The sequence below is a fragment of the Lipophrys pholis genome (genome assembly GCF_963383615.2).
Source record: "Lipophrys pholis genome assembly, chromosome: 1".
NCBI lineage: Eukaryota > Metazoa > Chordata > Actinopteri > Blenniiformes > Blenniidae > Lipophrys > Lipophrys pholis.
This window is the reverse complement of record NC_137635.1, coordinates 16,227,951-16,253,681: the sequence shown is the minus strand read 5'-3', so window position 1 is coordinate 16,253,681 and position 25,731 is coordinate 16,227,951. Positions and strand designations below refer to the sequence as shown.

Here is a 25,731-nt window from a genome sequence, read left to right as displayed (position 1 = left end):
CCTTTATACTTTTTATGAAGTTTGATGATCATAAAGTATTGTGGATGGCTTGTCATATTCATTCCGTGACTGAATACTTTGTGTAAAGTCTTTTTTTTTCTTTTCTTACAAATATTTTCTTACAAGTTTGTCCACAAACTGAACTCTGATATACTGTAAGTTAAAATAACAATATGTGACCGCAGTTCCACAAACTGCACTGTATGTGAAGTAGCTGTCACATAAAATTAAAGTCGTTTCATCCTGCACAAATGTAAACATTATCTTATAACTGGTTTGACTGTCGCATGCATCACTTAAAAGTTCCAGATAAAACTGCTAGAAACTTTATAAGATGTCGCTTTATCTTTTCCATTTGGGTCGCTCCAATCATGTTTTTGGAATTTTTGTAACGCTGTTTACAGTTTTTCTTCTTTTGCTGCAGAGTAGAGTTCAACCAGCTTTTATTAACCCGCAGGATGGGTTGGAGAAACACCTGTTCCACGAACTTCCCTCATTTCTCAGAAACCGATCTAACAGGTAGTTGGCACAATCACTCAAACTCTCACCACTGACGTCCCTGGTTTTACTTTCTTAAATCCTTAAGATTTCTTATTAAAACTAGGCGATTCATTTGCACAACCCCTACTCTTACACAACTCCCAACACATTCTCACTTCAACTAGTAATTTGATTACATTTTCTCCTACATTTGGTCCCATTCCCTGGAACGTGAAGTGACGCTTGTTAAATATCTGGAAAAAGAAAGCAAGTTGCAATATGAGCAGGAACGTGCCAACAAGTAGCAGGTGGGAAGACAATCAGTCATATTTGCACCCGCCCTTATCCATTGTCTCTAATGTTTTTCTACTGACTTTTAATGTTGTCATCATCAAAGTCAGGAAAATCCCTGGAGGCATGTCGGATGGTGTGACAGACACTTAGAATTTCCACTGTTACCACTCCCGTTTTCTCAGTTGTCCTCGATTCACACACAAGGAAGAAACCTCGTGTGAAGTTTGCAGTCAGGCCAATCACTTAAAGACAGGCTCCAGTTTCATCAGGTAAGAAAAATCTCTCTTCTTTTTTTTTTTTATTTTCAAAAGCAACACAGTGTTTCAAAAGCTCAGTGTGCGTGTTTTATGTTGTGTGAAACGCCAATCCATTCATGCGGTTGTCGATCATCGTGTTGCACGTGAAGCGTTTAGTGCTGCGGGTCCTTCAGGACTGCAGCGTGTGAGTTCAAGAAATCAGTGTAGAGTTGGATTAATGGATCATAATATTCTTAAAATGCACAGATTTGATGAACCGTCAATAAAAATGGAAGAAAACTATGCCCCCATAAGGAATTGCCTTAAAATCATTTATCATTGTGCAACGGGGTAAGCACCGGTAGGAAATATCCTCGGGCCACCATCCTGCAAAGGGGCAACATAGCACCAATATCATTGACATAAATTGAAATCTCCTCAAACTGCAAAGACATTTTGGGAATCTCTCTAACTGATAGAAGGTTTTACATTAAAAAAAAATTAACCATGTTCCTTTATTCTATCGCTGAAGGACTTCTTCTAAATATTCAAATATTCTACTGTAGTTCCATAATGTCTCTCAACTCATCTCTTGTTATTTTCCACTGCGTTACTATGAAATGCACATAGTTGAAAAAGGAGGGGCATTTTCTTTTATTCAACTCTTCACATTGACTTTTGCTTTCTTGTGCACACAAATCTGCATTTCACTGACTCGTCCTCAAAGGTCACAACTGTAACAATATCCTGGATGGAAAACCATTCTTGGCTCATCCAGGCTGAAGCAGAACAATACAGGACTCTTCTGTTTGTTTCTTTCAACTTCTGATGAAGGTGGAACTTCCAGTATGTGCGAACTCTGGACGCTCGGGATTCTATTCTCTGTACTGCAAACCGGAGTCTGGTCAGATGACGGTAATTGCACTTCGGCTGTTCCAGAAATGCACCAATCAGCTATGATATAATGAAAACCTGACCTTATATTGTGTGGAGTGTTGTGTACTAAAATCTATACTATTTGGGTCTTCATAGGAGAGTGTGCTTCTGTGAGCTTGATAAGAAGTATGCTTTCCTATCACTTCACTTTGCCTGTCAGGGGTCATAATAATATTTGCTCACTGGTGCAGATTAGATTGTATATATACATCAGACAGTTGATTATTCAATTATTCATTTATTCATTTATTTTTAATTGTTGCTTCTGTTTTCTCTTTCAGCTTTTTCGGTGACCTGCAACGGTACTTTCCAGGTCCAGGTGGGAGAATCAGTGACCATCAAATGCGCCATAGCTACAGAAAAGAAATGCTATGTTACAAAATACAAATTTGCAAGTAACAATGTCGACATGTGTAACAACACTCTGACTGGCAACGTGTGCAAATCTGATGACCTGACTCACATCTCACTGAACATCAAAGAGGTCCTCAAAGTGGAAAAGATTGATGTTGAAGTGAGTTCGAAATGTGGAATGAGTAATTCATCTGTCACAGTGCAGCCATACGGTGAGCAGAATTAAGCTTCCTAAAATCTGTGTCGCTAAATTTCACATTATATTTGATCCATGTGTTGAAATGAGCGTGTTTCATTTTACTAGGTGAGAGGCAAACACCACTGCCACCACAGCAGATTGAAACCAAGACCAAGGAAGAGAGCCAAAGCGAGACGATACCCATCGTTTCTGTTGCTGCCGTTCTCATTGTCATTGTAATCGTTCCGTGTGTCGTGTACAGAAAGAGTATAAACAACAACATCGTCAAGTTATGTCCAAACATCGGTCCACTTTGTGTCTGAAAACCATGTCTGTATTATTTATGCATATATTATACACCTTCATGTTTTGTTGTTGTACTTTAAAAAAAAATGTTCATAACAAATTAACATCATTTTCCAAGCAACTGTTGCACAACAATCAACCACATCGGTGCTTTGCTTTTTACAACTATGATGTAAATTACAATATGTGGCATTCCGATGTCAACTTCCACCATTGCCTGCTACGATCTCGTCATCTAGTTACAGCCCGAAATCCTAAACCACAGAAAAGTTGTTTTCATCCATCCATCCATTCATGACAGCCGTCCATTATACCAGGGATCCGCAACACAGCTTAAATGCATGTAACCGTATCTTAGGCTGCATTTATGACATTTACAACAACAGCTGTTTTTTAAAAAAGCATTTTTAAGCCATTTTATTTCATTTACTTTTAATTTGACTCTTTAAATGTTTTTTCTTTTTTTAAGGCTTTTTTTCTCCTTGTGGTTTTAGCTGCTATAGCCATTTTTATAAAATTGTTTTAGTTGTTTAAACTATTTAAAGTTTTTCATTTTTAGACATTTTGGTTATTTTATGTTTTTTCTTTTAACCTTTCCTAGTGGTTTTGACTATTTTACTGATGCTTCGCCAGTTAAGCTGTTTTATTTGTTTTGCCTTTAAAAGCCATTTGTAGCTATTTAACTTTTTTTCTTGTCTTTGCTCTTTTTAACCAGAAGATAATAGGGTTTTATGTTTGTTTGTTGAAGATATTCCTGTAGATATCACCAGAGATGGCCTAAAGAGCCAAAAGCTGCAAACCTCCTTTTTTCATCTTGTCTCACTCGTGTGAATAGTTGATTTTCCGTGTTTGTGTCACTTTGTTGGCACCTCTGGGATGTACAGGGTATGAAACTATGTAAATATGCATGTCTGGGGTTACTGTGACTGAGCCATGGATACATGATGCTGTGATTGAAATAAAACACTAAGACAAGAGGAATTTCATCTTAATTCTCAGACCTCAGGGAGATTGAGGCTTTGGTCATGTATTAATAAACAGAGGTAGCAAATTGTATCCTGTATTCTAATTTTATACAAATTTCAATTCTGTTTCCATACCTGGGCCAGGTAATCTGCCCCCTGTCCCCTGCCTGGCATTTGTTTTAAGATTGAAACAGGTCAGACATTTCTTGTAGTTGTTCTCATGAGCAATTTTGGTCAAAATCCTTAAGCCTTCAAGGTATCTGGCTTAGTAACTGGAGGTTTCAGCTCCTTTCACTGATTCTTTTGTGGGATTAAGGTCTGGAGACTGGCAAGGCCACCCTATGACCTGAATGTAGTATTTCTTTACACACTAATAATAATAATAATAATAATCCAATTCAAGTAAAATAAAGACAATAAATCTAAAAATGACATAATACACATAGATGAAAATTTAAAATAAGATGTTTATTAACAGATAATTTAGTGAAAGCTTCAGGGCCTCTACAGAGAGACTAAAGAGCCACATGAGGCTTCCACAGCACTAGGATGAATATGTAAATGAAGTCACCTTTGCAAAGGCTGGGTAAAGCTACAATGCAGGCATAAGCTTACTTGGGAGGTCATCAAGACATTATTAAAATCACCGCGTATGCAGATGATATCAGCTTCTACCGAAGCAGAAGAACCATGTTTTTATCATGAGCATCTGCCTTTGATGAGCCTTTTCACCTCTTGGATGTTCTGCTACAGACTGAGTACACACCTACACACAGCTCAGCTGTTCTCACATCCTCTGCAAACCACATCTCTTTTCTCAACTCTTCACGTGTCAGTTGGACCGTCAGTCTGTCAGCATCGGGGCCGGCGTGCACGCCAGCTTCCAGCATGAAGGTCCAGTGGTGGAACTGCGTGTTGGGCTTGCTCTTCATGCCCGCTGGGGCAATACTCACCGAATGGAAGGGTGAGTATGTTTATCTGGGCAGAAGAAGTTGCGAGCCGAAGCTCCAGTCATGGAGATGTCTTCTTAGCTGACACTGAGTTTCCATTTCCTGTTTGCAGCTTCCTGCTGTTATTTTAGCCTTTCGAACTGTCAATCAGTATTGATACAAGAAAATGGCAAGAAATGCATTAAAAATAAATTTAATATTTGAAGGATATGCTTATTCTGTCTTTGCACCAAAAACACAGACAGGACATAGAAACCCTTTAGCAATGGGCAAGGATCAATAATTCATACACTTTGTTGAGTGGTGCTATAACTTTCCTGGAAAGGGAAAGAATTAAACGTCTAAATGCACAAATCTTTTCTGAGTTTGTAGACTTCGTCCTCTTAACCTTTCACTTGTGTCAATTTAGTCAAAGTCAAATTATTGATCAACTCCCCTGACTGGATCAAATTCACTCTGGATAAAAAACTTGTCAAAAAACCTCAGGCACAAAAACCAATAAGCACCTTCAAAAAATATAGATTTAAGAATTATTCTACATATATTCATATTATGCTGTGATGGGGGGGAGTTGTGAAACTGTGATTGTCCAAATCTCAATTGCCAGATGCAACGACAGTAAAACATCTTATCTAACTTGATGCAAAAGAGTCACTTAACCACCTTTTTCCGATCAACAGCTGATCAACTTCCCCAGTCCACTTCCTTTGTGAGGATCAACTCCTCCACTGAGATCTCATGCTCCACGTCCTTGTCCGAGCCGCTGGGTCTGTACCTGAAAAGGCGTTTTCTCGACAGTGCAAATATCTTGTACCTGGCCCTGGACAAAGGACGGATCACCAAAACCACCAAGATGGCAGAGTTTGCGGATCGGATTCGTGTATCCGCGGGGCCACAGGTCCAACAGGGCCACAGCTTCACCTTGCAGCTGTCTCTGCTCAGGGTGGAGGACACCGACTTGTACTACTGCAGCTGGTCGTACTTTGAAGATTACACGTCGGGAGATCTGTCTTGCAATGGCACCGTTATCATCGTCGGAGGTGAAAAATGTTTACGTGAACATACTTAACAGTGGATCATTTCTCTTCTTTAGATGTGCTTCTTCACAATAAACCACTGGAGGATTTATTTAACCTTTTAATTTTGCCACGTTTGAAGGGAACATGCATTTGTTGGATGAGCAGCGGAACTAAAATTGCCAATGCCAAAAGATTTATTCTGTTAGTGACTTTCGCTGGGTATTATTGGTGTACAGTACCTGGGGGTGCATTTAGCCAGAGTCAGCTAATACACATCGGGTTGTTTTTCAATCCACCATCTTGAACTATTCTCACTCATGACACTCATCCCCAAACTTCATCTCAACAGTGGAAGCCATTGGAATTAGTGTGTTTTGGTGCACATACATAGTTGATTCTGAGGGCTCGTGTAAAGCACATTTTGACTGCATAAGCTAGATAAGTAAAGCCCGTTTAGTATTTTCTTTACTTTAACCTTTTGATCCAACAGCTAACATACTTCTAAGGAAAACGGAAAACTCGCCATTGTTAACCTTTACAGCGTTGTTGTTACTATGCGTGTGTTTGTGGTTTCATCACACACACACATGCATATTAACTCTTTTTTCCGTGTGAATGGTCATCGTTTTTAAAACGTGTAAACCCAACAACTTTTTGGAAACAAAAATGATACATTTTCACTTGAAATGTTGCGGTGTAAATGAGGCCTTCATGTTTTGGACTCACGCAGTACACGAGTCGATAACAACAGTTCCACGGCTCATCCCACAAATGCATGTTCATCACAATATGATTTTAAAAGGAAGTCCGCCTGCTTCCCAACAGTAAAAGATTCCTTCCCAACCAAACAATCTACCTAACAGGTTTTTGTTAATCTTTCTTTGAACAGTTTATGAAAAGCACTTTATTTTTATTTTTTTTCATCGGTAACCTTCTTTCTGTCTTTCCCTCGCAGAAACAAACCCTGCAGACGCCTGCAAATCAACGGTCATGTATCTTACAATTATTTGCTTGACTACCGCAATGGTCTCAGCCATCGTCATCCTCGGTATCGCAGCACTTATTTTTAGGTGCACCCGAGTAAGTGCTTTCATTTTCAGTTCAAGATTTCAACTGAAACCTTTCAAGGGCGCTCACCAGTAGATCACACCAATCGGCTAACGGAACCTGAACCATACATTTTTAAAGTTTACGCTTTTAGATTTCTTGCAGTTACTTTCACTTTGAATTAATAAATTGGGGAACAAACATATGAGGAAGAGAAAGCATTGCTAAGAGTTAGAACTGGGAGATCAGCTTGATTTCAGAAGGTTTTTCAGAAGAGAGAGTCAGGGTAAACTGGAGTCCACTTTCTCAATTAGGAAGCTGATCTTGTTCTCTTCATGTTCCACAGTTCGAAAAGATATTCAGGCCTGGTGGAGGCGTGAAACCACCAACAGCACGCCAGCACCAGCTTGTGGCTCCAGAGCAGCCGGTCCAGCACCACCCGTACCTGATCACCGCTTTGAGCCCCCGGGCATCAGGGGCTTCCTGCGGGTTCACCGCAGAGCCGATGACCCTCTGAGGCCCCGTTTACACGACAACGAATTTGAGTGTATCCGCAAAACTTTCTTCACTTTTGGGGGGGTCCGTTTACACGGCACCAGTTTGCGGATGCACTGTATCCGCAAAGTTTTTAATCCGGCTCCCAAGGTGGAAAGATTCTTTCACGGCGCAAATCCCTCCTGCAGAGACTGCAGGAGGCTACAGAGCCTGTTACTGCGCATGCACATCTCTCCCCCTCCCTCCTGCTCATTCAGTTGTAAACAAACATGGCGGCCGCGTAGTGGTACGACCAGCGGTCCATATTCTAGTTTTATCGTCCAGATCAGTAGTTTAATAGTTGAGACTCATCCCTGATAGCATCAGTCCATGCGGATGTCGGATGCTCTCCATTTTCTTCACGTTTATAGTGTTTTGTTCTCTGCACACGTCTGTGTAGTTTCATTACAAAATCAAGCAACAGCGCCCTCCAGTGGGCCGGCATACTAACTACATCGTTGTCTCTGTGTCCGCTGCTGCAGTGTAAACCCCCCACCTTTTTTTTGCGGATTAGGTGTTGTCACGCGAAACGTTGTCGTGTAAACAGGGCCTGTTTACACTACAACGTTTCACGTCAGTGGCTCACTGTCTCATGCTAATGGGGCCTCTTATTTCTTTTCTCTGTCACACTTTGAGGTCTGTATGCAATAAAAAAAAAGACTGGGCCACCACATCCTGGCTGGTGTGAGGTACACAGGGTGCGTGAGGTTAAAAAAAAGAAGCAAACTTGCAAAGTCTGCATTTTCTCATAGTTGTTCTTTTTAATGAAGCATTATCTGTTTTCCCGGATGCTTTGTACAGAAACTGTGGCATGTATATTAAATCACAATCTTTTAAACCCTGCTGCTCCTTCAAAGAGTCTTTGATCTTTACTTTTAAAGCAATACAAGGAAAGTAACTCACTTACAAAGTGTTGTGCAAGTTAGTGAAAATTAGCAGTTGCTTCATTTAAAAGTTGTGGATTCAATGATCAATAGCAAATACAGTGCAAAATCTATCTTAATAACATATAGCCGCAGTATTGTCGTGTTGCTGTGATACATCAGCTGTGCTCTCAGGACTGTGTGAGATCAGTGTAAGGAATGATTCACTCATATTCCGCTGAAGTTACATCGCTTACTGGGAGGAAGATGCTTTATAATCTGGATGTTAGTTGAAGTTACATCAGTTAGTTCCGGGGTCTGCAACCATTCCGGTCAAAAGAGCTGTTTTTGTCACTTTCCACCAAATAAGATTCTTCTTGAGTCAAAAACCATGTTTGATCATAAAAGATCACACAGCTTCTAAAGTTATTTAGACTTAAGTTTACTGTTTCAGCTTTTGTAGCCATTTCAAATCAGTTCTAACCCTTTTAGCCTACTTTAACTGGTTCAGCGAGTTTGGTTGCCATTGTAACTGTTTGACCTGTTTTTGCTCCATTGTTGACATTGTCAGACATTTTTGGCTTCTTTTGTTGTTGTTGTTGTTGTTGTTGTTGTTGTTGTTGTTGTTTTTTGTGTGCGCAATGTTCAGTTTTGTAATTGCAATTGTAGTCTTTTTAACCGTTTTAACCATTTTAGCAAGGACAGTCATTTTTTTTGGGGGGGGGGCATGTATAGAAATGTAATTTTAAAAAGATGATAATATGATGAAGATTGTTCTACATATCATTTTCATAAAGCTTCAGAGACCCAATGCATAGGAACTAAAGAGCTACATGGCTCAAGAGCTGCAGGTTGCAGACCTATGAGTTAGTGGGCGGAAAATGCTCTATAATCTGGATGTTATCTGAAGGTACATCAGTTAGTGGGAGGAAGATGACATATAATCTTGATGTTAGTTGAAGTTACACCACTTAGTGGGAGAAAAAATAGAAAGAAATGGGAACAAATACACCAAATCATCACAAAAAAAGAACAACTCCAAAATTTGGGGAAAAAAGACAGAAAACGGAAATGTAACAAATAGACACCAAATAACCATGATGATACTAAATACTACAGAAAAACTTAGATCACAAAAAAAGATGAATACCAAAAAGCTGAATGATTGAATAAGATACAAACATTGTGGTAAAGTACAAACAAAAACATTTGCAACAACAGTTGAAAAACAACAACACAAAGTCAATAAAGACTTAATTTATCCCTTGAGGTGGGGGTGGGGGGCTTTCACGTGTCCATGCTCATGACCTTGTTACCCCCTAATCCGCACTTGCATGAATTAAAACGGAACCTTTGAACGGAAGCCTCTGTTCTTCCACGGATTGTTGTGATTGTTGCACACGCTCCAGCCTTGAAAGCACCCTGCAAGCTGTAACGCCAACTCAAGTGTTTTAAAGGTCATTTGTAAATAATCGGTGTGGGTCTGACTGTCTGTGGGCTTTGGGTTCCGAGCGGAGAGCCACCATGAGCGGCCACAAGCTGCTGTCCTCCCGGCTGAAGCTGTGGACTTCGGGAGGGAGCGGATGGATGAGCCGACTCTGTGAAGGTAACGACCAGTGCGCCAAACCCCATTGAAGAAAACATCAAATTTTAGTATAGTTAAGTAAATAAACACCCCTGTCTTAACAAAACGCTAAAACCTCTCCGAAAAATGTTCTCACAGTAATTCGGCGAAAATACTTTCCAATATTACTGTTAATTAAAATACTATAGAAGGATTATAAACTACGTACGGATTGATACTAGCTGTTTACTTCCGCATCCCGTTCTTTTGGTATTTATTCCTGCCACGAGACATCAATTATAACTCTTCTTATGCAGATTCTAGCTAAATATTTCGTTTTAATTACAAAAATAGTTTTAAAGACTATTTATTGAATTAATTTTATGCTATCTACCAGGACCTAGTTTTTCTTCCACCTGTCTAAGTAATTAATAATAAATAAGCTTGAATGAAATGTGGAATTACTCACACTAATAAAAGTGTGATTTCATTTTCACATCCATGTCACAAACGGCAGTAGTCGTTCAGCCAAAATACTTATCCTGTTCAGGCTGCACTTTTTTTTCTCTGTGGATGTAACAATATTGACTTCACAAGTAGAGCTGTGCAACATATTGCAAATTTATTTTCATTGCGATATCAACAACCACAGTGTCCATTTATTCGTTCATCTCTACTGCTTTGTCCAGTTAAGGGTAAGGATGAGCTACAACCAATCCCATGACAATGCATGTACAAGTCAACTGTCTGTTGCAGGACAACACAGACTGTCGTCCAAATTCACATCTGGGAGGAAACCCAGTGCCAGGAGAAACTCGTGCATGCAATTAAAGCCCCGCTTACACGAGAATGGTTCAAGGGAAAATGGATCATTTCTTTTCGTAAAGGCAACTTGACTTTTTTCCATCGTGGTTTGAAAAACGTTGCATAAGCGGGGCCTTAAAACCACAAGGTTCTTGCTATGAGTCATAAGTGCAACCGCTACACATCATGTGTCACCCTGACCCTGAACAAAACACCTTTTGTTGGGTGCAAAGCCAGTGTGAACGCAATCAATCATAAGAGGGAGCATGATCGGCTTCTCGTCTTTTTATTTGGCCAAAATTAGGTCGGATTCTGATGGACACTTTATGCACAGTAGACATGGTGAAGTTACCCTCAATGAAAATGGTCACTGGCCTCACAGACTCTTCTGATTTCTCTGCAGGTATGAGTGAATGTGGAAGAGCTCCTTTCTCCTCCTGCAGCCCCAAAATATGTGTGGTGGGAAGCGGACCAGCAGGCTTCTACACTGCACAGCATCTGATCAAGGCATGTATTACTTGATCGCATTTAATGTTAGTGGAGCGTGTATATCAACCACTGCATCTGTGTAGACTGGTATCTTCTGTTTATCCTAATTTAAATTATGTTTTAGATGGATGTAGTATTCAGGGTAGCTTTATGCATTTGTACTGCTAAAGCTCCAACTTGACCTCCCCTGACCTGGTTATTTAGTGTCCAGACTTTCTTTCTTGGAATGTTTCTGTCTTGGCAGCATTCCCAAGAGATTTGCTGGCTGTTCAGTCGAATTCTGGGAACAGGCCCTTCAGAGAAGTCTTTTTTTTTTTCTTCTTCTTTTTTTTGGGCCCCATTGAAACTTTAAAACAGACTCATACACACTTATTAATTAGTCATTGTTGAATGTCAGAAGTTATCAGTCCATCAGCCATTCAAACACTCCCACCCCTCATGCAAGTTGAGTTTGGGTTGTTCCTTTCCAGGGTCGTCCCAGCCCATCATGTGATCTGTATGTTTTGATTTGGCACAAATTTCACTTTAGATGTCCTTCCTGATGCAATCCAAGCAGTTGGAGGTTAATGACCATTTTCAGGGTCTCAAACTAACCTTCTATTTACAAGTTTGTTTCCCTGACTTTCAGACCGCCACTGAATTGAGAGGGCAGAGGGATTAAGCCTGTCATGTTTGACAATGTCTCTCCAGAAACAGCGAATGACATGAGAAAGTACCTAACTCATTATAAAACGCTCACCCCGTTGTGCAGGGTAGCGGCTCCCGTCACACCTCAACCGACTCGGCTTGAATAGATGCCACACACTTGTAAAAATTGCAGGCGATTGGTATGTAGGAGAGGGAACAGCCAGCAGGCTCTGCGGGTGACAGGGAGGGTGTGCGACCCTTCGTGTAGGTTCAGTCTGTGAGGACACAGTCAAGGGAACAAGATGGGGATAACACACATAAGCTAAGATCAAGTTTTGTTCTCTTTATTTTCATCAAACTAGTATATTTTTTAAATTCCATTAGCAGGCACCAGAGGGGATCATTGTGTCTCTACAGGGAAAAAAACTAAATGTTTTTATTTATTTACTTATTTACTTTGTTTATTTTGAACATGGATTTTAAAGCACAGAAATAAACAGAGCGATAATGATAATATGTGTTTCCACATGCTCGAAAAGGAGTATGGGGAAGTTTAAACTTATCAAGTCCTACCCCTTATATCTAAATGCTTATTGATAATTATCACCTTCCGCTTGTTGTTTCCGACTCCGGGAACACAAACCTCTTCCTGATCACTGATCCAATAATCCGGCCTGCTGAAAATAAGTGCATGAGCAGGTTACTTGTGAGAAATCTGTTAATTCAGACGGTAATAAGCTGGGTTTGTTATCGTCTCAATATGGCTGTTGTATTTCAGGTCTGACTCCATAATTACACCCAGATTTCTGGCTTGACTTGTTGTCTTGACTTGTTGTCTTGACTTGTTGTCTTGAGTTACATGACGTCAAGATGGGTGCTAACCTTTAAATTTTCTTCGCTCAGGAGGAAAACATTTGCCACGGTTCTTTCTGAGTTGAGTTGTAAAACGTTCTGACTCGTCGACCCATTATATTTAATTTGTGCACTTCCACAGCAGGTTCACTGACACTGATATTTAAAACTGTGTGTCATCTGCATAATTGTGGTAGGCGATCTTGTAATGCTCCATGATCTGAGCCAGAGGGAGCATTTAGACGTTAAATAAAAGAGGCCCAAGGATGGAGCCTTGAGGGACCCCACAAGTGATTTGTATACTCAGACCTATAATAATAATAATAATCCCGATCTTGCAAGTACGATTCAAACCAATTTAATGCAGTGCCAGAAATTCCCAACCATTTCTCAACCCCGTCAAGCACCAAGATTGAATAACACTAAAACTGACGCTCTGGACCTGTCACTGATGCAGTTGCATCGCAGTCTGACCACTGTGAGTCACCCTCCTGCTTGTAATGTTTCAAACAAATAAGAGCCTTTGTTTCTCTGGAAAGCGTTCCCTTTTCTCCCCATCACTTCATGTTTGGAAGATGTTTAATCAGAACATCTCTCCTGCGTTTGAAATGGGATGTTCTTTTGCCCTCACAGGCTCGTCAGGATGTGGAAGTGGACATCTACGAGCGTCTGCCCGTCCCCTTCGGACTGGTTCGGTTCGGAGTCGCCCCGGATCATCCCGAAGTCAAGGTATCGGCTCCTGGTTGAGAATTTTTCTTGAAGAAGTAATTCATATCTGAAACTATTTCCAATCTTGCTTCCATAAATTGAGATTCTCAAATCTGTTCATATTAACTGTAAGTTACTTAATATGTTGTCTTCTTTCAGACATTGGAACACAGACATCTATAGCAACAGCAACTTCAAATAGCATTAACACAACTTTAATACCTTTTTTTTTTTTTTAAATACATCACAAATTAAAATTTTCCATAAAATATTTAGATACAAGAAAAATAATAAAGTTCACACAGGGTTTTAAAAATCTGCACACAGTCGCATTAAGATTTAATTAGCATCTTATGCACTTTCCCTGGTTTATTTGAAGATGTTGAGCAACACAACTTTCGGTTTCTCTTTTTTTAAGTCTTGGTTAATTTTCATTTTTTTTTTAAACCCTTGAGGCTTTAACCACCGCATGAGACTAAAGCTGAATTACTTTGGCTAATGCTAAAGATGATACAAAAATAAAGAATGGAAATAGACAAAAACATTACAATAAACCTTTAAGATCATTAAATCTTTTCCTATAGCTTTCAACCCAGTGTTAGACAGAAGATATAAAATCAAGCCAATGTCTATGCTGAAGGTAATTCTAAGAAAAAGAGAGACAGATTCTAATAAATGCGTCATGCTTGTTTGGCGTCACCCTGCTTGCTAATTATTGTGTAACGTGGCAGTTTTTTTGTTTTTTTTTTAAACATACAGGACTTGGAACCATGCCAAGGCATCAGAGAACTTTTTCCATTCACGTATCCAACTGGCTGTCATGTAAACTGTAAATGTTTTCAGATTCCAGTGGACATATAAAACAATCAGTACTCAAACGCACACAGATTTTGACACACTCATTTTTAAGTACCTGATATTGTCAGTTGGGGAGTGTGTGGCTGCAACTTAAGCCTGAAACTGAAAGGACGCGGTCGTAAATGTCTCCAACTGCACGTGAAGGTTTAATTACTGCAGTCGTGGAAAATATAACAACCTGTTCACTTGGACTAAGATTAGATTGATGAGCAGATTGATTCAGAATGTCTTTGTTTCATACCAGTCGGTCAATGGAAATTTCTTTCTTAAGGGGACCTACTATGCGCATACCCTGACTCACTGTACCACCTTGTGGTACAAAGTGGTATAACAAATAAACCTTGCTTCATTGAGACACTTCCATCGACATCCTCACATCATATATAGATTTTGAGACATCACCTCCTCTTATTTAGGGATTGTTTGTAATGGTGCATACAAAAATAAATATGTATTGCAGGTACGTGTTCAAAGATCACTGGTACAGCCATTTTCATCGACTTCCACACTAACAGAGGTACACAAAGGAACAGTTTCATGAACAAAAGTGTTCTAAAGTAATTCTTTGTAGGGCTTGGATTTTTAAATTCCGTACCAAACGGTCTTTCGGTACTTTGGATTCAGCCAAACTTCCTGTTCCTGCTCATTTCTGTCAGATACGCTATGCTAAGGTAAACTAACTGTTTGCTGGCTTCAGTTTGACATACAGGTGTTCATGTGTAACGGTGTCGTCTTATCTGACTTAGATTTATTTTTATTTTTTTTAGATTTCTTTTCATATACCAAACGGCAATGGCAAGCAGTTAGCTTTTATTAATTATCTTCTAAACTAATCTAGGTTAAGCTCGCCTCTTTAAAATGCAGAGATTATTGAAGTGTTCTTACAAGTTTGGAATCAGACGGAGAATTATCTTTTCCTTTTTATTTCCCTCATCTTTAAGTTGCTTAATGGGAACTGGGGCTAACAGCACCTGCCAATAACTAGTTCACTTTTAGCTTCTCTGGTTGTGTGCAGTTTAGTGTTTAATGCTCACAAATAGAAGCTGGAAAACCCTTTTCCCCTCATGGTACTGATTCTTATGGTTCCATTTCTTTAGAACGTCATCAACACGTTCACGCAGACAGCCAATCACACACGCTGCAACTTCTACGGCAACGTCAACGTCGGGACAGATGTCAGCCTGGACGAGCTGCGGCGGGCCTACCACGCCATCGTGCTGGTGAGAACAAACCTCGCCGCCTTGTTGGCAACAAAAGGCCTTGGCATTATCAATTTATCTGGTTAATTCCGTCTCTTCTGCGTTGTGACAGAGTTATGGAGCAGAGGGGAACAGGAGTATGGGGGTGCCGGGGGAAAACCTCCCCGGCGTTTATTCCGCCAAAGACTTCGTGGGCTGGTACAACGGTCTGCCCAGCTGCGGGGAGGTACGAGCCAGTCTGTGGAAAAACACGATGAGAACCATCCCCATTTTTCTGATTGTGAATTGTTTCGCGTTCAGCTGACTCCGGACCTGAGCTGTGACACCGCCGTCATTCTCGGACAAGGCAACGTGGCCTTGGATGTGGCCAGAATCCTCCTGGCTCCCATCGACATGTTGAAGGTGAGAAAGTAAGTGGCAGCGCAGCTCGTGTGAGGCCCTGTTTACGCGACCACGTTTTCAAGTGCGTTTTGGAGCTTTGTTGCTCGGAGCTACTGAAAATATACATTTTGAAAACGGCTCCCAAGGTGGCGACCAAATACTTTTGGCTATATATATATACACAGGACTGTCTCAGAAAATTTGAATATTGTGATAAAGGTCTTTATTTTCTGTAATGCAATTAAAAAAACAAAAATGTCATACATTCTGGATTCATTACACATCAACTGAAATATTGCAAGCCTTTTATTATTTTAATATTGCTGATTATGGCATACAGCTTAAGAAAACTCAAATATCCTATCTCAAAAAATTTGAATATTTCCTCAGACCAAGTAAAAAAAAAAGATTTATAACAGCAAAGCAAAATCAAACATTTGAAAATGTCAATTAATGCACTCAGTACTTGGTTGGGAACCCTTTTGTACGAATTACTGCATCAATGCGGCGTGGCATGGAAGCAATCAGCCTGTGGCATTGCTGAGGTGTTATGGAGGCCCAGGATGCTTCAATAGCGGCCTTTAGCTCATTTGCATTATTGGGTCTGCTGTCTTTCAGCTTCTTCTTCACAATACCCCACAAATTCTCTATGGGGTTCAGGTCAGGGGAGTTGGCAGGCCAATCGAGGACAGTAATGCCATGGTCAGTACACCAGTTACTGGTGGTTTTGGCACTGTGGGCAGGTGCCAGATCATGCTGGAAAATGAAATCATCATCTCCATAGAGCTTTTCAACAGATGGGAGCATGTAGTGCTCTAAAATCTCTTGGTACACAGCTGCATTGACTCTGGACTTGATGAAACACAGTGGACCAACACCAGCAGCTGACATGGCTCCCCAAACCATTGCTGACTGTGGGAACTTCACACTAGATTTCAAGCAACTTGGATTGTGCTCCTCTCCAGCCTTCCTCCAGACTCTAGCGCCTTGACTTCCAAATGAAATACAAAACTTGCTTTCGTCTGAAAACAGGACTCTGGACCACTCTGCAACTGTCCAGTGCTTCTTTTCCATAGCCCAAGTCAGACGCTTCTTCCGTTGTCTTGAGTTCAGGAGTGGCTTGACCATGGGAATACGGCTATTGTAGCCCATTTCCCGGACACGTCTGTGAACGGTGGCTTTTGATACCTGGACTCCAGCTTCAGTCCACTGTCTTTGAAGCTCCCCCAAATTCTGGAAGCGGCTCTTCTTCACAATGCTGTTAAGGCTGTGGTCCTCTCTCTTGGTTGTGCAGCGTTTCCTGCCACATTTCCTCCTTCCAACAGACTTTTTGTGAATGTGCTTTGAAACTGCACTCTGTGAACAGCCTGCTCTTTTAGAAATTTCTTTTTGTGTCTTACCCTCCTGATGGAGGGTGTCAATGATGGTCCTCTGGACAGCAGTCAGGTCAGCAGTCTTCCCCATTCTTGTGATTAAGTTTACTGAACCAAGCTGAGTGTTTTTAAAGGCTCAGGGAAACCCTTGCAGGGGTTTCGAGTTAATTAGACGATTCAAGTGATTAGTTAAATAGCCTGCTAGTATACTTTTTCATGATATTCTAATATTTTGAGATAGGATATTTGAGTTTTCTTAAGCTGTATGCCATAATCAGCAATATTAAAACGACAAAAGGCTTGCAATATTTCTGTTGATGTGTAATGAATCCAGAATGTATGACATTTTCATGTTTTTAGTTGCATTACAGAAAATAAAGGACTTTAACACAATATTCTAATTTTCTGAGACAGTCCTGTATATATATGTTTTTTTCTTGGTGGATAGTTCTTCTCATCTTCTTCTTCCTCCAGAACACTGACATCACCCAGCCGGCCCTCGACGCTCTGGCCCAGAGCCAAGTCCGCAGGGTCCTGATCGTGGGCCGAAGAGGACCCCTGCAGATCGCCGGCACCATAAAGGTGGGAGGGAGGTTTTAGGTTTTAAATTTATAAGTAAAAGATTTATCACCAATTTTACTCAGCTCGTATGCTCAATGACATTAAACCAGATGATCTTAAAGTCCATTCATATTGTATTTATTCTTTCATTTTCAGTTAGTTTTACAGAGCTTAACAATGTCAGAATGAGGTGTGTGTTCATTGTCATCCTCACTCACTATAGTTATTAATCCTATTTGAACGAATGATTTTACTTAGTTTATTGAAAAGTAACTTTTTTTTTTTAAGTGAAAAAAGACTTTTGGTTTCTAACAGTTTTTAAATGTTTTAACTGTTTGTCTTTTAGGTAGATTTATTTGACCATATGCCATACTTCTTCGTATGTTCAGCTATTTTTCTTAAATGTTTTTAGCTGATTTCAGCAAAATATTTGGAATTTTTTCAAATATTTCAAAAATGTTTTAATTATCTGATTATCTGAGATCTTTAGTCATTACTTTTAACAATTTTTTTTAAACAATTCTATGTTTTTCTATTGACCAGGTATCATTAGAATAATTGATATATTTAGTCTCTTAAACATAGTGGCTTAAGTCAGATTGTTTCAAAAATAAAGAATTTAATCAAAGAAATCTTGATATTAAAATGAAATAACTATCTTCTGATTTAAATTAGGCCAATAAATTAAAACTAAATTGAAGTTGCATATTTAGAATAGGCTGGTTAAGTCTGAGAACTGGAAAAAAGAACAACTATTTTGTTCTAAAAACAGATTTATGTATGAGAAATTTTATTAGTTTTTACTAATTAGTTCACATTTGGTCATCAAACAAGTGTAATTCTTGCTATTCTTCATCTATTTTATGTAGTTATTGGTTGATTTTAGCTGAAAATGAATGAATGTGACAAGAATAGTTTCTTTGAGTATTAGCTATTAATAGATTTAAGCCATAAATGAAAAGCTTGGGATGACTGATTAGATAGTTACTCTAACTTTCTGTCCCGTTTAAACTGAATATTTAGTTTCCTGAGCCGTTCCTCTTGTGTTTTTTTCTCCAGGAGCTCAGAGAAATGGTGAACCTGCCGGACTGCAGACCCGAGATGGTGGCAGAGGATTTTAAAGGAATCCCAGAAGCTCTGAAAGGTTTCTGTCAGAGTCTATTTTTAAATATCTTCTCCGTTGTTTGATAACAGTTCTTAATTTTTAATCAGCTCTCAACCCTAACCCTAACCCTTGTCAAATTGTAATTTGTGGATATGTTCTTCAAGGCCTTGACTTTTTAACTTCCTGTATAGCTGTTTGGTAGGAAAACAGTTTAATCAGCCCCAAAAGTAAAAATTCCCTGAAACTGATTGAACCCTTACAACCAACTAGTCGAGGCGTATTATCACATTTCTTTGTACCTGATATTACAGCAAAACAGTTTATTTTATCTGTAATGTCTTTTCTTTCAAAGGTCCTTTTTTAAAAAATATTGTTACAAAAAATAGGGAAAAGAATAAACATTTAGATTTTTTTATTGAAAAAGTAAAAAATACAAAATAAAGGAGTAAATGTTTTTGTTTTTTTTAAAAGAGTTCAATTTGATCCCTCCCTAAAAACTTTTAATATTTCTTGATTTTTATTAGAAGTTTTGAGTTGATTTCAGTCTTATGTTCTCCACAAACTATGTGACTGTCGTCTCATTGGGACTGATACAAGCATGAACCCAAACCACTGGTCTCATATAGGATTTTAAAACTAAAAATCAATAAATATGTTCCCCATATCATCACCATCGTGAACACACAATAACTGGAGGTTGTATCTGAATGGAAACTTGTACCAAGGAAAGTCTGAACATTGAGCTGTTTTCTCTTCGTGTAGAGAACAGAGTGCCTCTGTGACCTTCTCGTCCAGCAGATTGATGGATGACGGCCTCCTCTCCTCTGCTCTCGTACCGCTCTCGTACCGCTCTCGTACCGCTCTCGCTGTGGTGTCGAGATTGTGGTCACAGCAAGGCACAGTTACAGGAAGTGTTATATCTCCGCCAGACTTTAGATATTCAGTGTAGCTTGTGAGTGTGAGAGTCTTTACATGTACATATATGAGGTGCCAGCTTGTCTGTGTGCTGCAGTGGCAAGAAGACGTTTGTGAAACCTTTGATGTTTTCCAGAATTGTACAAGAAATGCTCATTAAAAGTGATGGATAAATTGTAATTATTAATATCTTAATAATCTGGAGAAATTAAGACCATTTAAAATACCTTTTTGAAGACCCAGTAAAAGCTTAAACTTCTATGTGCGCTATTATTTTTGAATGTAATTTATATATATATAAAGACTAATTATATATATAAAGACTAAGTGCTTTACAAAGCGTTTAAACTAATAAAAATATTAATTCTGATGGATAAATTTTAACATCTGAAGTGGTTCTCTATGGTTCTTAAACAACCGTATGTCTGGTGTCTGTTTCAGACGTACCGCGGCCCAGGAAGCGTCTGACGGAGCTGATGCTGAAGACGGCCTTGGAGACCCCCAGTGAGAAGGAGCAGGCGAGGCGGGACAAGGCGTCCCGCTCGTGGGGCTTTCGATTCTTCCGGAGCCCCGTGGAGGTTCTCGCCAGCGGCGGCAGAGCAGCCGGCGTCCGACTGGCCATCAACCGGCTGGAGGTGCGTCTTCTCGTCGGGTCCAATGTGCCCAGGCCCTGTTTAGATTCCCGCGTAAAGCGGACGTTTGTCCCCACGAGCAGGGCGCAGGCGATGGAGCTCACGCCGTGCTCACCGGGGAAGTCGAGGATGTGACTTGCGGCCTGATCATCAGCAGCATCGGCTACCGGAGCCTCCCCATCGGCCAGTCGGTGCCCTTCGACTCCCACAAGGCCGTCATCCCAAACAGCATGGGCCGCGTTCAACAGGCTGCAGGTACAAGATCAGAAACTCTTCTCAGATCAACTCCATAAGATCTGTTGCTGGTGTTGTACAAACTAGCTTTCACCACGTGATGTTTTGGCAGAACATAATTTACAGTCTTACTTGTCGTTGTTTTGTGGTTGTAATTAATATTGAAGAATCTCACACTGTTGACGTCGCTCGTCTTCTCTCGTCTACTTGCTGCTGACGTTGCTGGTGGATGACATCCTGTAATACTCGCTGGTTTGCATCAGTGTGTTTATTGTTGTATGAACGCTTACATTTTATTTTGGGCATACTAAAGTTTAGCCTTGCCTTGCCCTTTGACCTGTGTCTGTAGGTCTGTATTGCAGCGGCTGGGTGAAAACTGGCCCGACCGGGGTGATCGCCACCACCATGAACAACAGCTTTGACACAGCTCGCTCTTTAATGGAGGACATAGACTCAGGAGCTTTGGATGTGTCTTCTGCCAGGCCGGGCTCACAGAGCATCAGCACTCTGCTGGCAGAGAGAGGTACTGCACTACCCTCTGACAGATTTTCACTCTCTTATAGGAGACTATCGATTCTCGTATAGTGTAGAAAGAGGCAAATAAACAGGAAACGCATTGAGCACTAAAGAGATTCAAACCAGCTCGCACAAAATGACAAAAAAAATATTTTTCACGAGAGGCCAGAAAACACAACAAAGATGGGAAACAGCACAGAAGAAACATATAATAGATGCAACAACAATGAAACTAAAAAAGTTCATGCTTGTTCTCGTTGGTCCAACTTTCAGGGTGTGTGACTCGCGGTTGTTGATGTTAATGGTTCACTGAAACCTTGATATATTCTAACCACTTCCTTTGTGTTTTTGTTGGAGCTCAGCTATTTAGGTGACACGTCCAAACAGTTTAAAGTCTCTGCTGTTGATGGTCCATGGGGCTTCATTTTGTTTTCAGGGTGGCATAAACAACCTTGGCTCGGTGGTCCATTAACATCAGAAATGTTGTGTGAGACACTTGGAGAGTTTAAATATCCAAATTGTATTATAAATTGTATATAAAATCAAATTGTATTATAAATATCCAAAACTTTAGGGACACTGGTCAGCCTAGTTAATGAAAGAGTGTGAACGGTTGACTTTGGAAATGTCCAAAACATTTGACCAAGTCCATTTCAATCAAATTCAATTTTATTTAAAAAGCACCAAACACAAAACAGTCGTCAGCCAATTCTACAGAGAACAATCCAACAATTCCACATGAGCACGCAGAGGAGATGGTGTAAAGGAAAAACTCCCTTTTTTACAGGAAGAAACCTGCAGAACCAGGGTCAGAGGTGGAGACTTGCTTTAGTAAGCAAACAAAACATTCTTTAAAAACATTCAAAATAAAATAAAAATGAAATCCGTGAGATGCAACAAAAATAAATACATTAAAAAATAAATACAGCCACCATTTAAAACAACAATTTTAAACATTCAAAATTACAACTAATATGCAAATTGATACCAAGATCAACAACTAAATACATGAAAAAGCAGCGAAAAGATGCCAAATGAAAATCTGCGACAGACACAACAAAGCCGCAAAATAACAAAGACAACTAATCTACGAGGAAACTTAGAAGGTGCAGACCTCAAAAAAGAAACAAAAATATAGAATACTGCATGAAACAGAGGTGCAGCAGACGAAACTCTGTGAGGCGATACAAACATCCAATAGAGAAGTGTATGACATGTTCAAGAAAGAGATGCCAAGAAAAACAAACCAAGTGGAAAGAAAAACATCAAAGAAAAAGAAAGTGACGAGACGGAGACAAATGTCAGAATGTCACTAAAAGACTGTTGACAGACTGATGATCTACACCCGGCTGATACAATCACATCAAGTCATGATAAATGTTGGCGTGTGAGACAGACTGTGTCTCTATTTCCCCCCTTTTTCCAGGAAAATATATTAAAGTGTAAATCTTTTACAAAGTGGCTCAAGCTGAATTATTTTGCTTTCGGTTCATTGCAACGATGAATCCAATAAAAGCGCTGACCTCATGTCGAACTGGTTTCGGGTAAATTAAAGTCCTTAGTGGTGAGAATATTCAGGATCAATACGATATCTTAGGCCCCATTTACGCGACAATGTTTTCAAGTGAAAACGCAAAAAAGATTAGTTTTCACTTGGAAACATGTAAACAGGGCCGATGTCAGTCGGGTAGGTCTTTGTATACAGGCCTATACAGTAATTGTCATGCCCGTTACGTATGGTTTTTCACTGTTTTATTTTATAATCTGAATGTCTTTATCACATTTACATTCATAAAAGGCTAATCAAAGAAAAATGTTGCAGCTGCAAGTGAATGCAGGCAATTTCAGTTTGTGTTGTTTTCTGTGTTTGGCACTTCAATAAAAAAGTTTTTTCCTCTGATAATCTGTGTGTCGATCTTGCTCGTGTGCAGGAGTGAAAGCGGTGACTTTCTCAGACTGGGAGAAGATCGACAACGTGGAGACGAGGAGGGGCGAGGTCATCGGGAAGCCCCGAGAAAAACTGCTGACTGTGCAGGAAATGCTGCAGGTGGCTCGCTCATGACCAACAGACTGTTAGCTGGTGAAACGCTGCACTGCTCGGCATACACGTGGACTTCATTGGAATGTAATGGGGAAAGCAATGAGGGCGATAGCCGCGGTCGATCCTTTGTCGACAATAATAATCGAAAGACTGACAAACACAGAACTCTAAACGTAAAGGTGCTTTACGTTTAGAGAGTAAAATCAATGTTGTGACAGATGTTTCCACACTACTGACATTTATCATCTGAAATATATTTTGTATGAAATAAATGAATTATATTCCACCCCACGCTGATGAAAACTTTCTAATGGTCTGACGTGACACTTTGTGCCTCGTTTCCTTGATAATTTAATCATTTGGTCACTCCAACAATACAAATATGTACCATCTTAGTTGGCATTTGTAGCATCGCGCCAAGGAAGCTGTTGGAGGTTTCTGAGGAATAGTTGCAAAGATTTCATCTTTCCTCTTCATTTATCAATTTTAACTTTTAAGTTGGACCTTTATTGAAAGAAAAAAAAAAGAAATTGCTCAACATTGTAAGTTTACATTTTGTGAAAATTGCACTGACTATGCTCAACAACAGATGAGGGGTATTTGGCCTTGGTACAGGAAAACAGAAGTAAGATGAGACCGACAGGAAAAACTCCGGGGACCCTGAAATTGGAAAGTGGCCCCAACAGATTTGACCTAACCCAGGACCAATAAGATACTGTACATTACCAGCTGGTCTGATGCCAATGCACTGAAAGAATACCTTTGTGCACTAAAGTACAATCTCAAATTATATTCAGTAAGGAAACAAAATAGATTCTGCTATATACAGCTTGGTGTGCATATGCCACTGTGCACTTGAGATGGCAAGATATGATGGATTCTAAAATCAAAAATGGCAGCTCACATGAACTAAATTCCAAAATCAGCAACAAGGTTCGGAGTAAGATTGCTGACCTAGGCATTTGATAATGTGGTCTAAAGAGAAAGCCCCAAACATTTAGCTGTAATGTTTACCAGGTTAAGCAAATAGTATTCATTCAAACTCGTTTGTGCAAGGCATGGCTAAAATAGATTTTCAGTTTTGCTTATTTCTATCACAACTCAGATTCGTGCATAGCCATTGTTGCTAAACACTATAGATGAGACCTAATCAATACTCTCCTTAACTACCAGAGTTAAAGAATAGACGGAAGTGAACTTGAGCCTTTTATTCAGAGCAGAGGGATAAGAGGATTCGAAAGACCTTTTGAAAATCTCATGCATGGTTTCTAAAAACCCATCACATCAGTGGAGTTAGTGTCGGGTTCTAAGTCCAAAAAGGCGTTCTCTTTTCCCTTTAGGCGTCTCCCCACCGACCCGAGTTTGACTCTTCATTGGCTGTTGGACGATTTTCACATGTTGAACTGGAGCCGTCACTGCAACTGTGAAGAAAGTAATCAGTTACACAATTCTGGAACAAAAGCTTAAAAAGCTTGCGTTCTACCTACCGTTATCTTAAGACCCAACGAGCCGCCGTCTCGTTGTAGCGCCCGCCGTCGGCGGCCGCCGTCTCGTTGGTTGGGTTTGTGGGCTTTGAGTCGTGCTGCACTAGTTTCACATGACTAACTGTTATCTCTGCTTCCATTTCTTTGGTTCCTTGTTCAACTGCGGAACAAGGAAAGTCACCTCAGCAACATGAAGGGTAGCCAGGAACACTATTTGTACAAGTTGAAGTACCTAAAATACTGAAGCCACCTGGCTCGGTATTGATTCCTAGAATTTGCTTACCTTCTTTGATACTTTTCTCCAACATGGATTCCATTGACTGGAGAAGCTTCATCGTCTTCTTCATGGACATATCATTGGCAGACAGCTCTGAAACAAAGACAACAGCAAATATTCAGAGTCAGAAAGTCACTCCCTAAAGAGTTCCGCACTAGTTAGCTTACCTCGCGTCCCCCTCTGCAGCACATTTTCCAGCCCCCAGGATCCTGTGGACAGAAAGCTAGTTAATAAACATTTCAGTAGCACAATGGGTCCATTACAATCATTAACTGTCAGCATCTACGCAGATTGGTGTGAGAAACAAACCTTCTGCCAGCCAGACAAGCAGCACACATGTGAGGAACCACCAAACATGCCATTGTTGCAGGTAGACAGTGAGAGTGCAGACTGACGGTTCCTGTTTAAATAGTCTCACCAAGTGCCACAGGTGCTGCTCATCAGGTGTAAGAGGCTCTCTGACTCCAGAGGAGGAAGAAGAAAATAGAAATAGAAATAACCAAATTTATAAAAACTTGTGCACACACATTTACATCACAGGTTGCGCAGATGGATTCACCTGCCCTTTTCAAAAGTCTACCCTGAATGGTCAATACGAAGAACCCAAATGTATTTTTTTGCATGTAAATACGCCTGCTGCACAGCACATGCCTGCAGCCTGTTCCTGACACTGCTGTACATCAGGATGAATGAGTCATGTACGGAGCCAGGCCACCATGCCACTACATATGTCCGACTCACGTTTAAGGCACTAAGAATTTGGACATTTGGAATTTTGATTGTATGCACAATTTTTACGTTTCACGTAGACAAATTCATTCCTACTGGGAACCCTTATAGCAATGTGAGTGCAGTCAATTGTGTCTATTACATTTGGAAAACTGGACATTGCTTCAAATTGCTTTTTAATGTTAGGCCCAGTGGTTGGGACTTTCTGCTTTTTCAGTTG

The 25,731-nt window shown here is 40.1% G+C and overlaps 2 protein-coding genes and 1 long non-coding RNA gene across 7 annotated transcripts; all 3 read left to right on the top strand.

Moving 5' to 3' along the window:
• Positions 1-911: 911 nt before the first annotated feature.
• On the top strand, positions 912-3,856 carry LOC308124669. 2 transcript variants are annotated; one of them, XR_013936314.1, is made up of 4 exons: positions 912-1,043; positions 1,845-1,925; positions 2,228-2,512; positions 2,605-3,856. It is a non-coding gene; the product is annotated as an uncharacterized lncRNA (long non-coding RNA). The 2 variants fall into 2 exon arrangements; XR_013936315.1 differs by having other exon boundaries at positions 955-1,043; positions 1,738-1,925; positions 2,605-3,838.
• Positions 3,857-4,523: 667 nt separating this feature from the next.
• Positions 4,524-8,152, top strand: LOC308123752 (uncharacterized protein). Its single transcript, XM_080486405.1, has 4 exons — positions 4,524-4,713; positions 5,380-5,739; positions 6,674-6,798; positions 7,112-8,152. Exons 1-4 carry the CDS (start codon positions 4,638-4,640, stop codon positions 7,280-7,282), a joined length of 732 nt encoding a protein of 243 aa, XP_080342531.1. The 5' UTR covers positions 4,524-4,637; the 3' UTR covers positions 7,283-8,152.
• Positions 8,153-9,538: 1,386 nt separating this feature from the next.
• Positions 9,539-23,533, top strand: fdxr (ferredoxin reductase). 4 transcript variants are annotated; one of them, XM_080459223.1, is made up of 12 exons: positions 9,539-9,768; positions 10,934-11,037; positions 13,132-13,227; positions 15,162-15,284; positions 15,376-15,489; positions 15,564-15,665; positions 17,492-17,599; positions 18,638-18,722; positions 20,040-20,233; positions 20,314-20,485; positions 20,814-20,987; positions 22,912-23,533. In XM_080459223.1, exons 1-12 carry the CDS (start codon positions 9,687-9,689, stop codon positions 23,040-23,042), a joined length of 1,485 nt encoding a protein of 494 aa, XP_080315349.1. In that variant the 5' UTR covers positions 9,539-9,686; the 3' UTR covers positions 23,043-23,533. The 4 variants fall into 4 exon arrangements, with proteins under 4 accessions (XP_080315349.1, XP_080315352.1, XP_080315351.1 ...); XM_080459225.1 differs by lacking the exon at positions 9,539-9,768 and adding an exon at positions 10,744-10,834 and having other exon boundaries at positions 22,912-23,328; XM_080459226.1 differs by lacking the exon at positions 20,814-20,987 and having other exon boundaries at positions 22,912-23,174.
• The last annotated feature ends 2,198 nt before the right edge of the window (positions 23,534-25,731 follow it).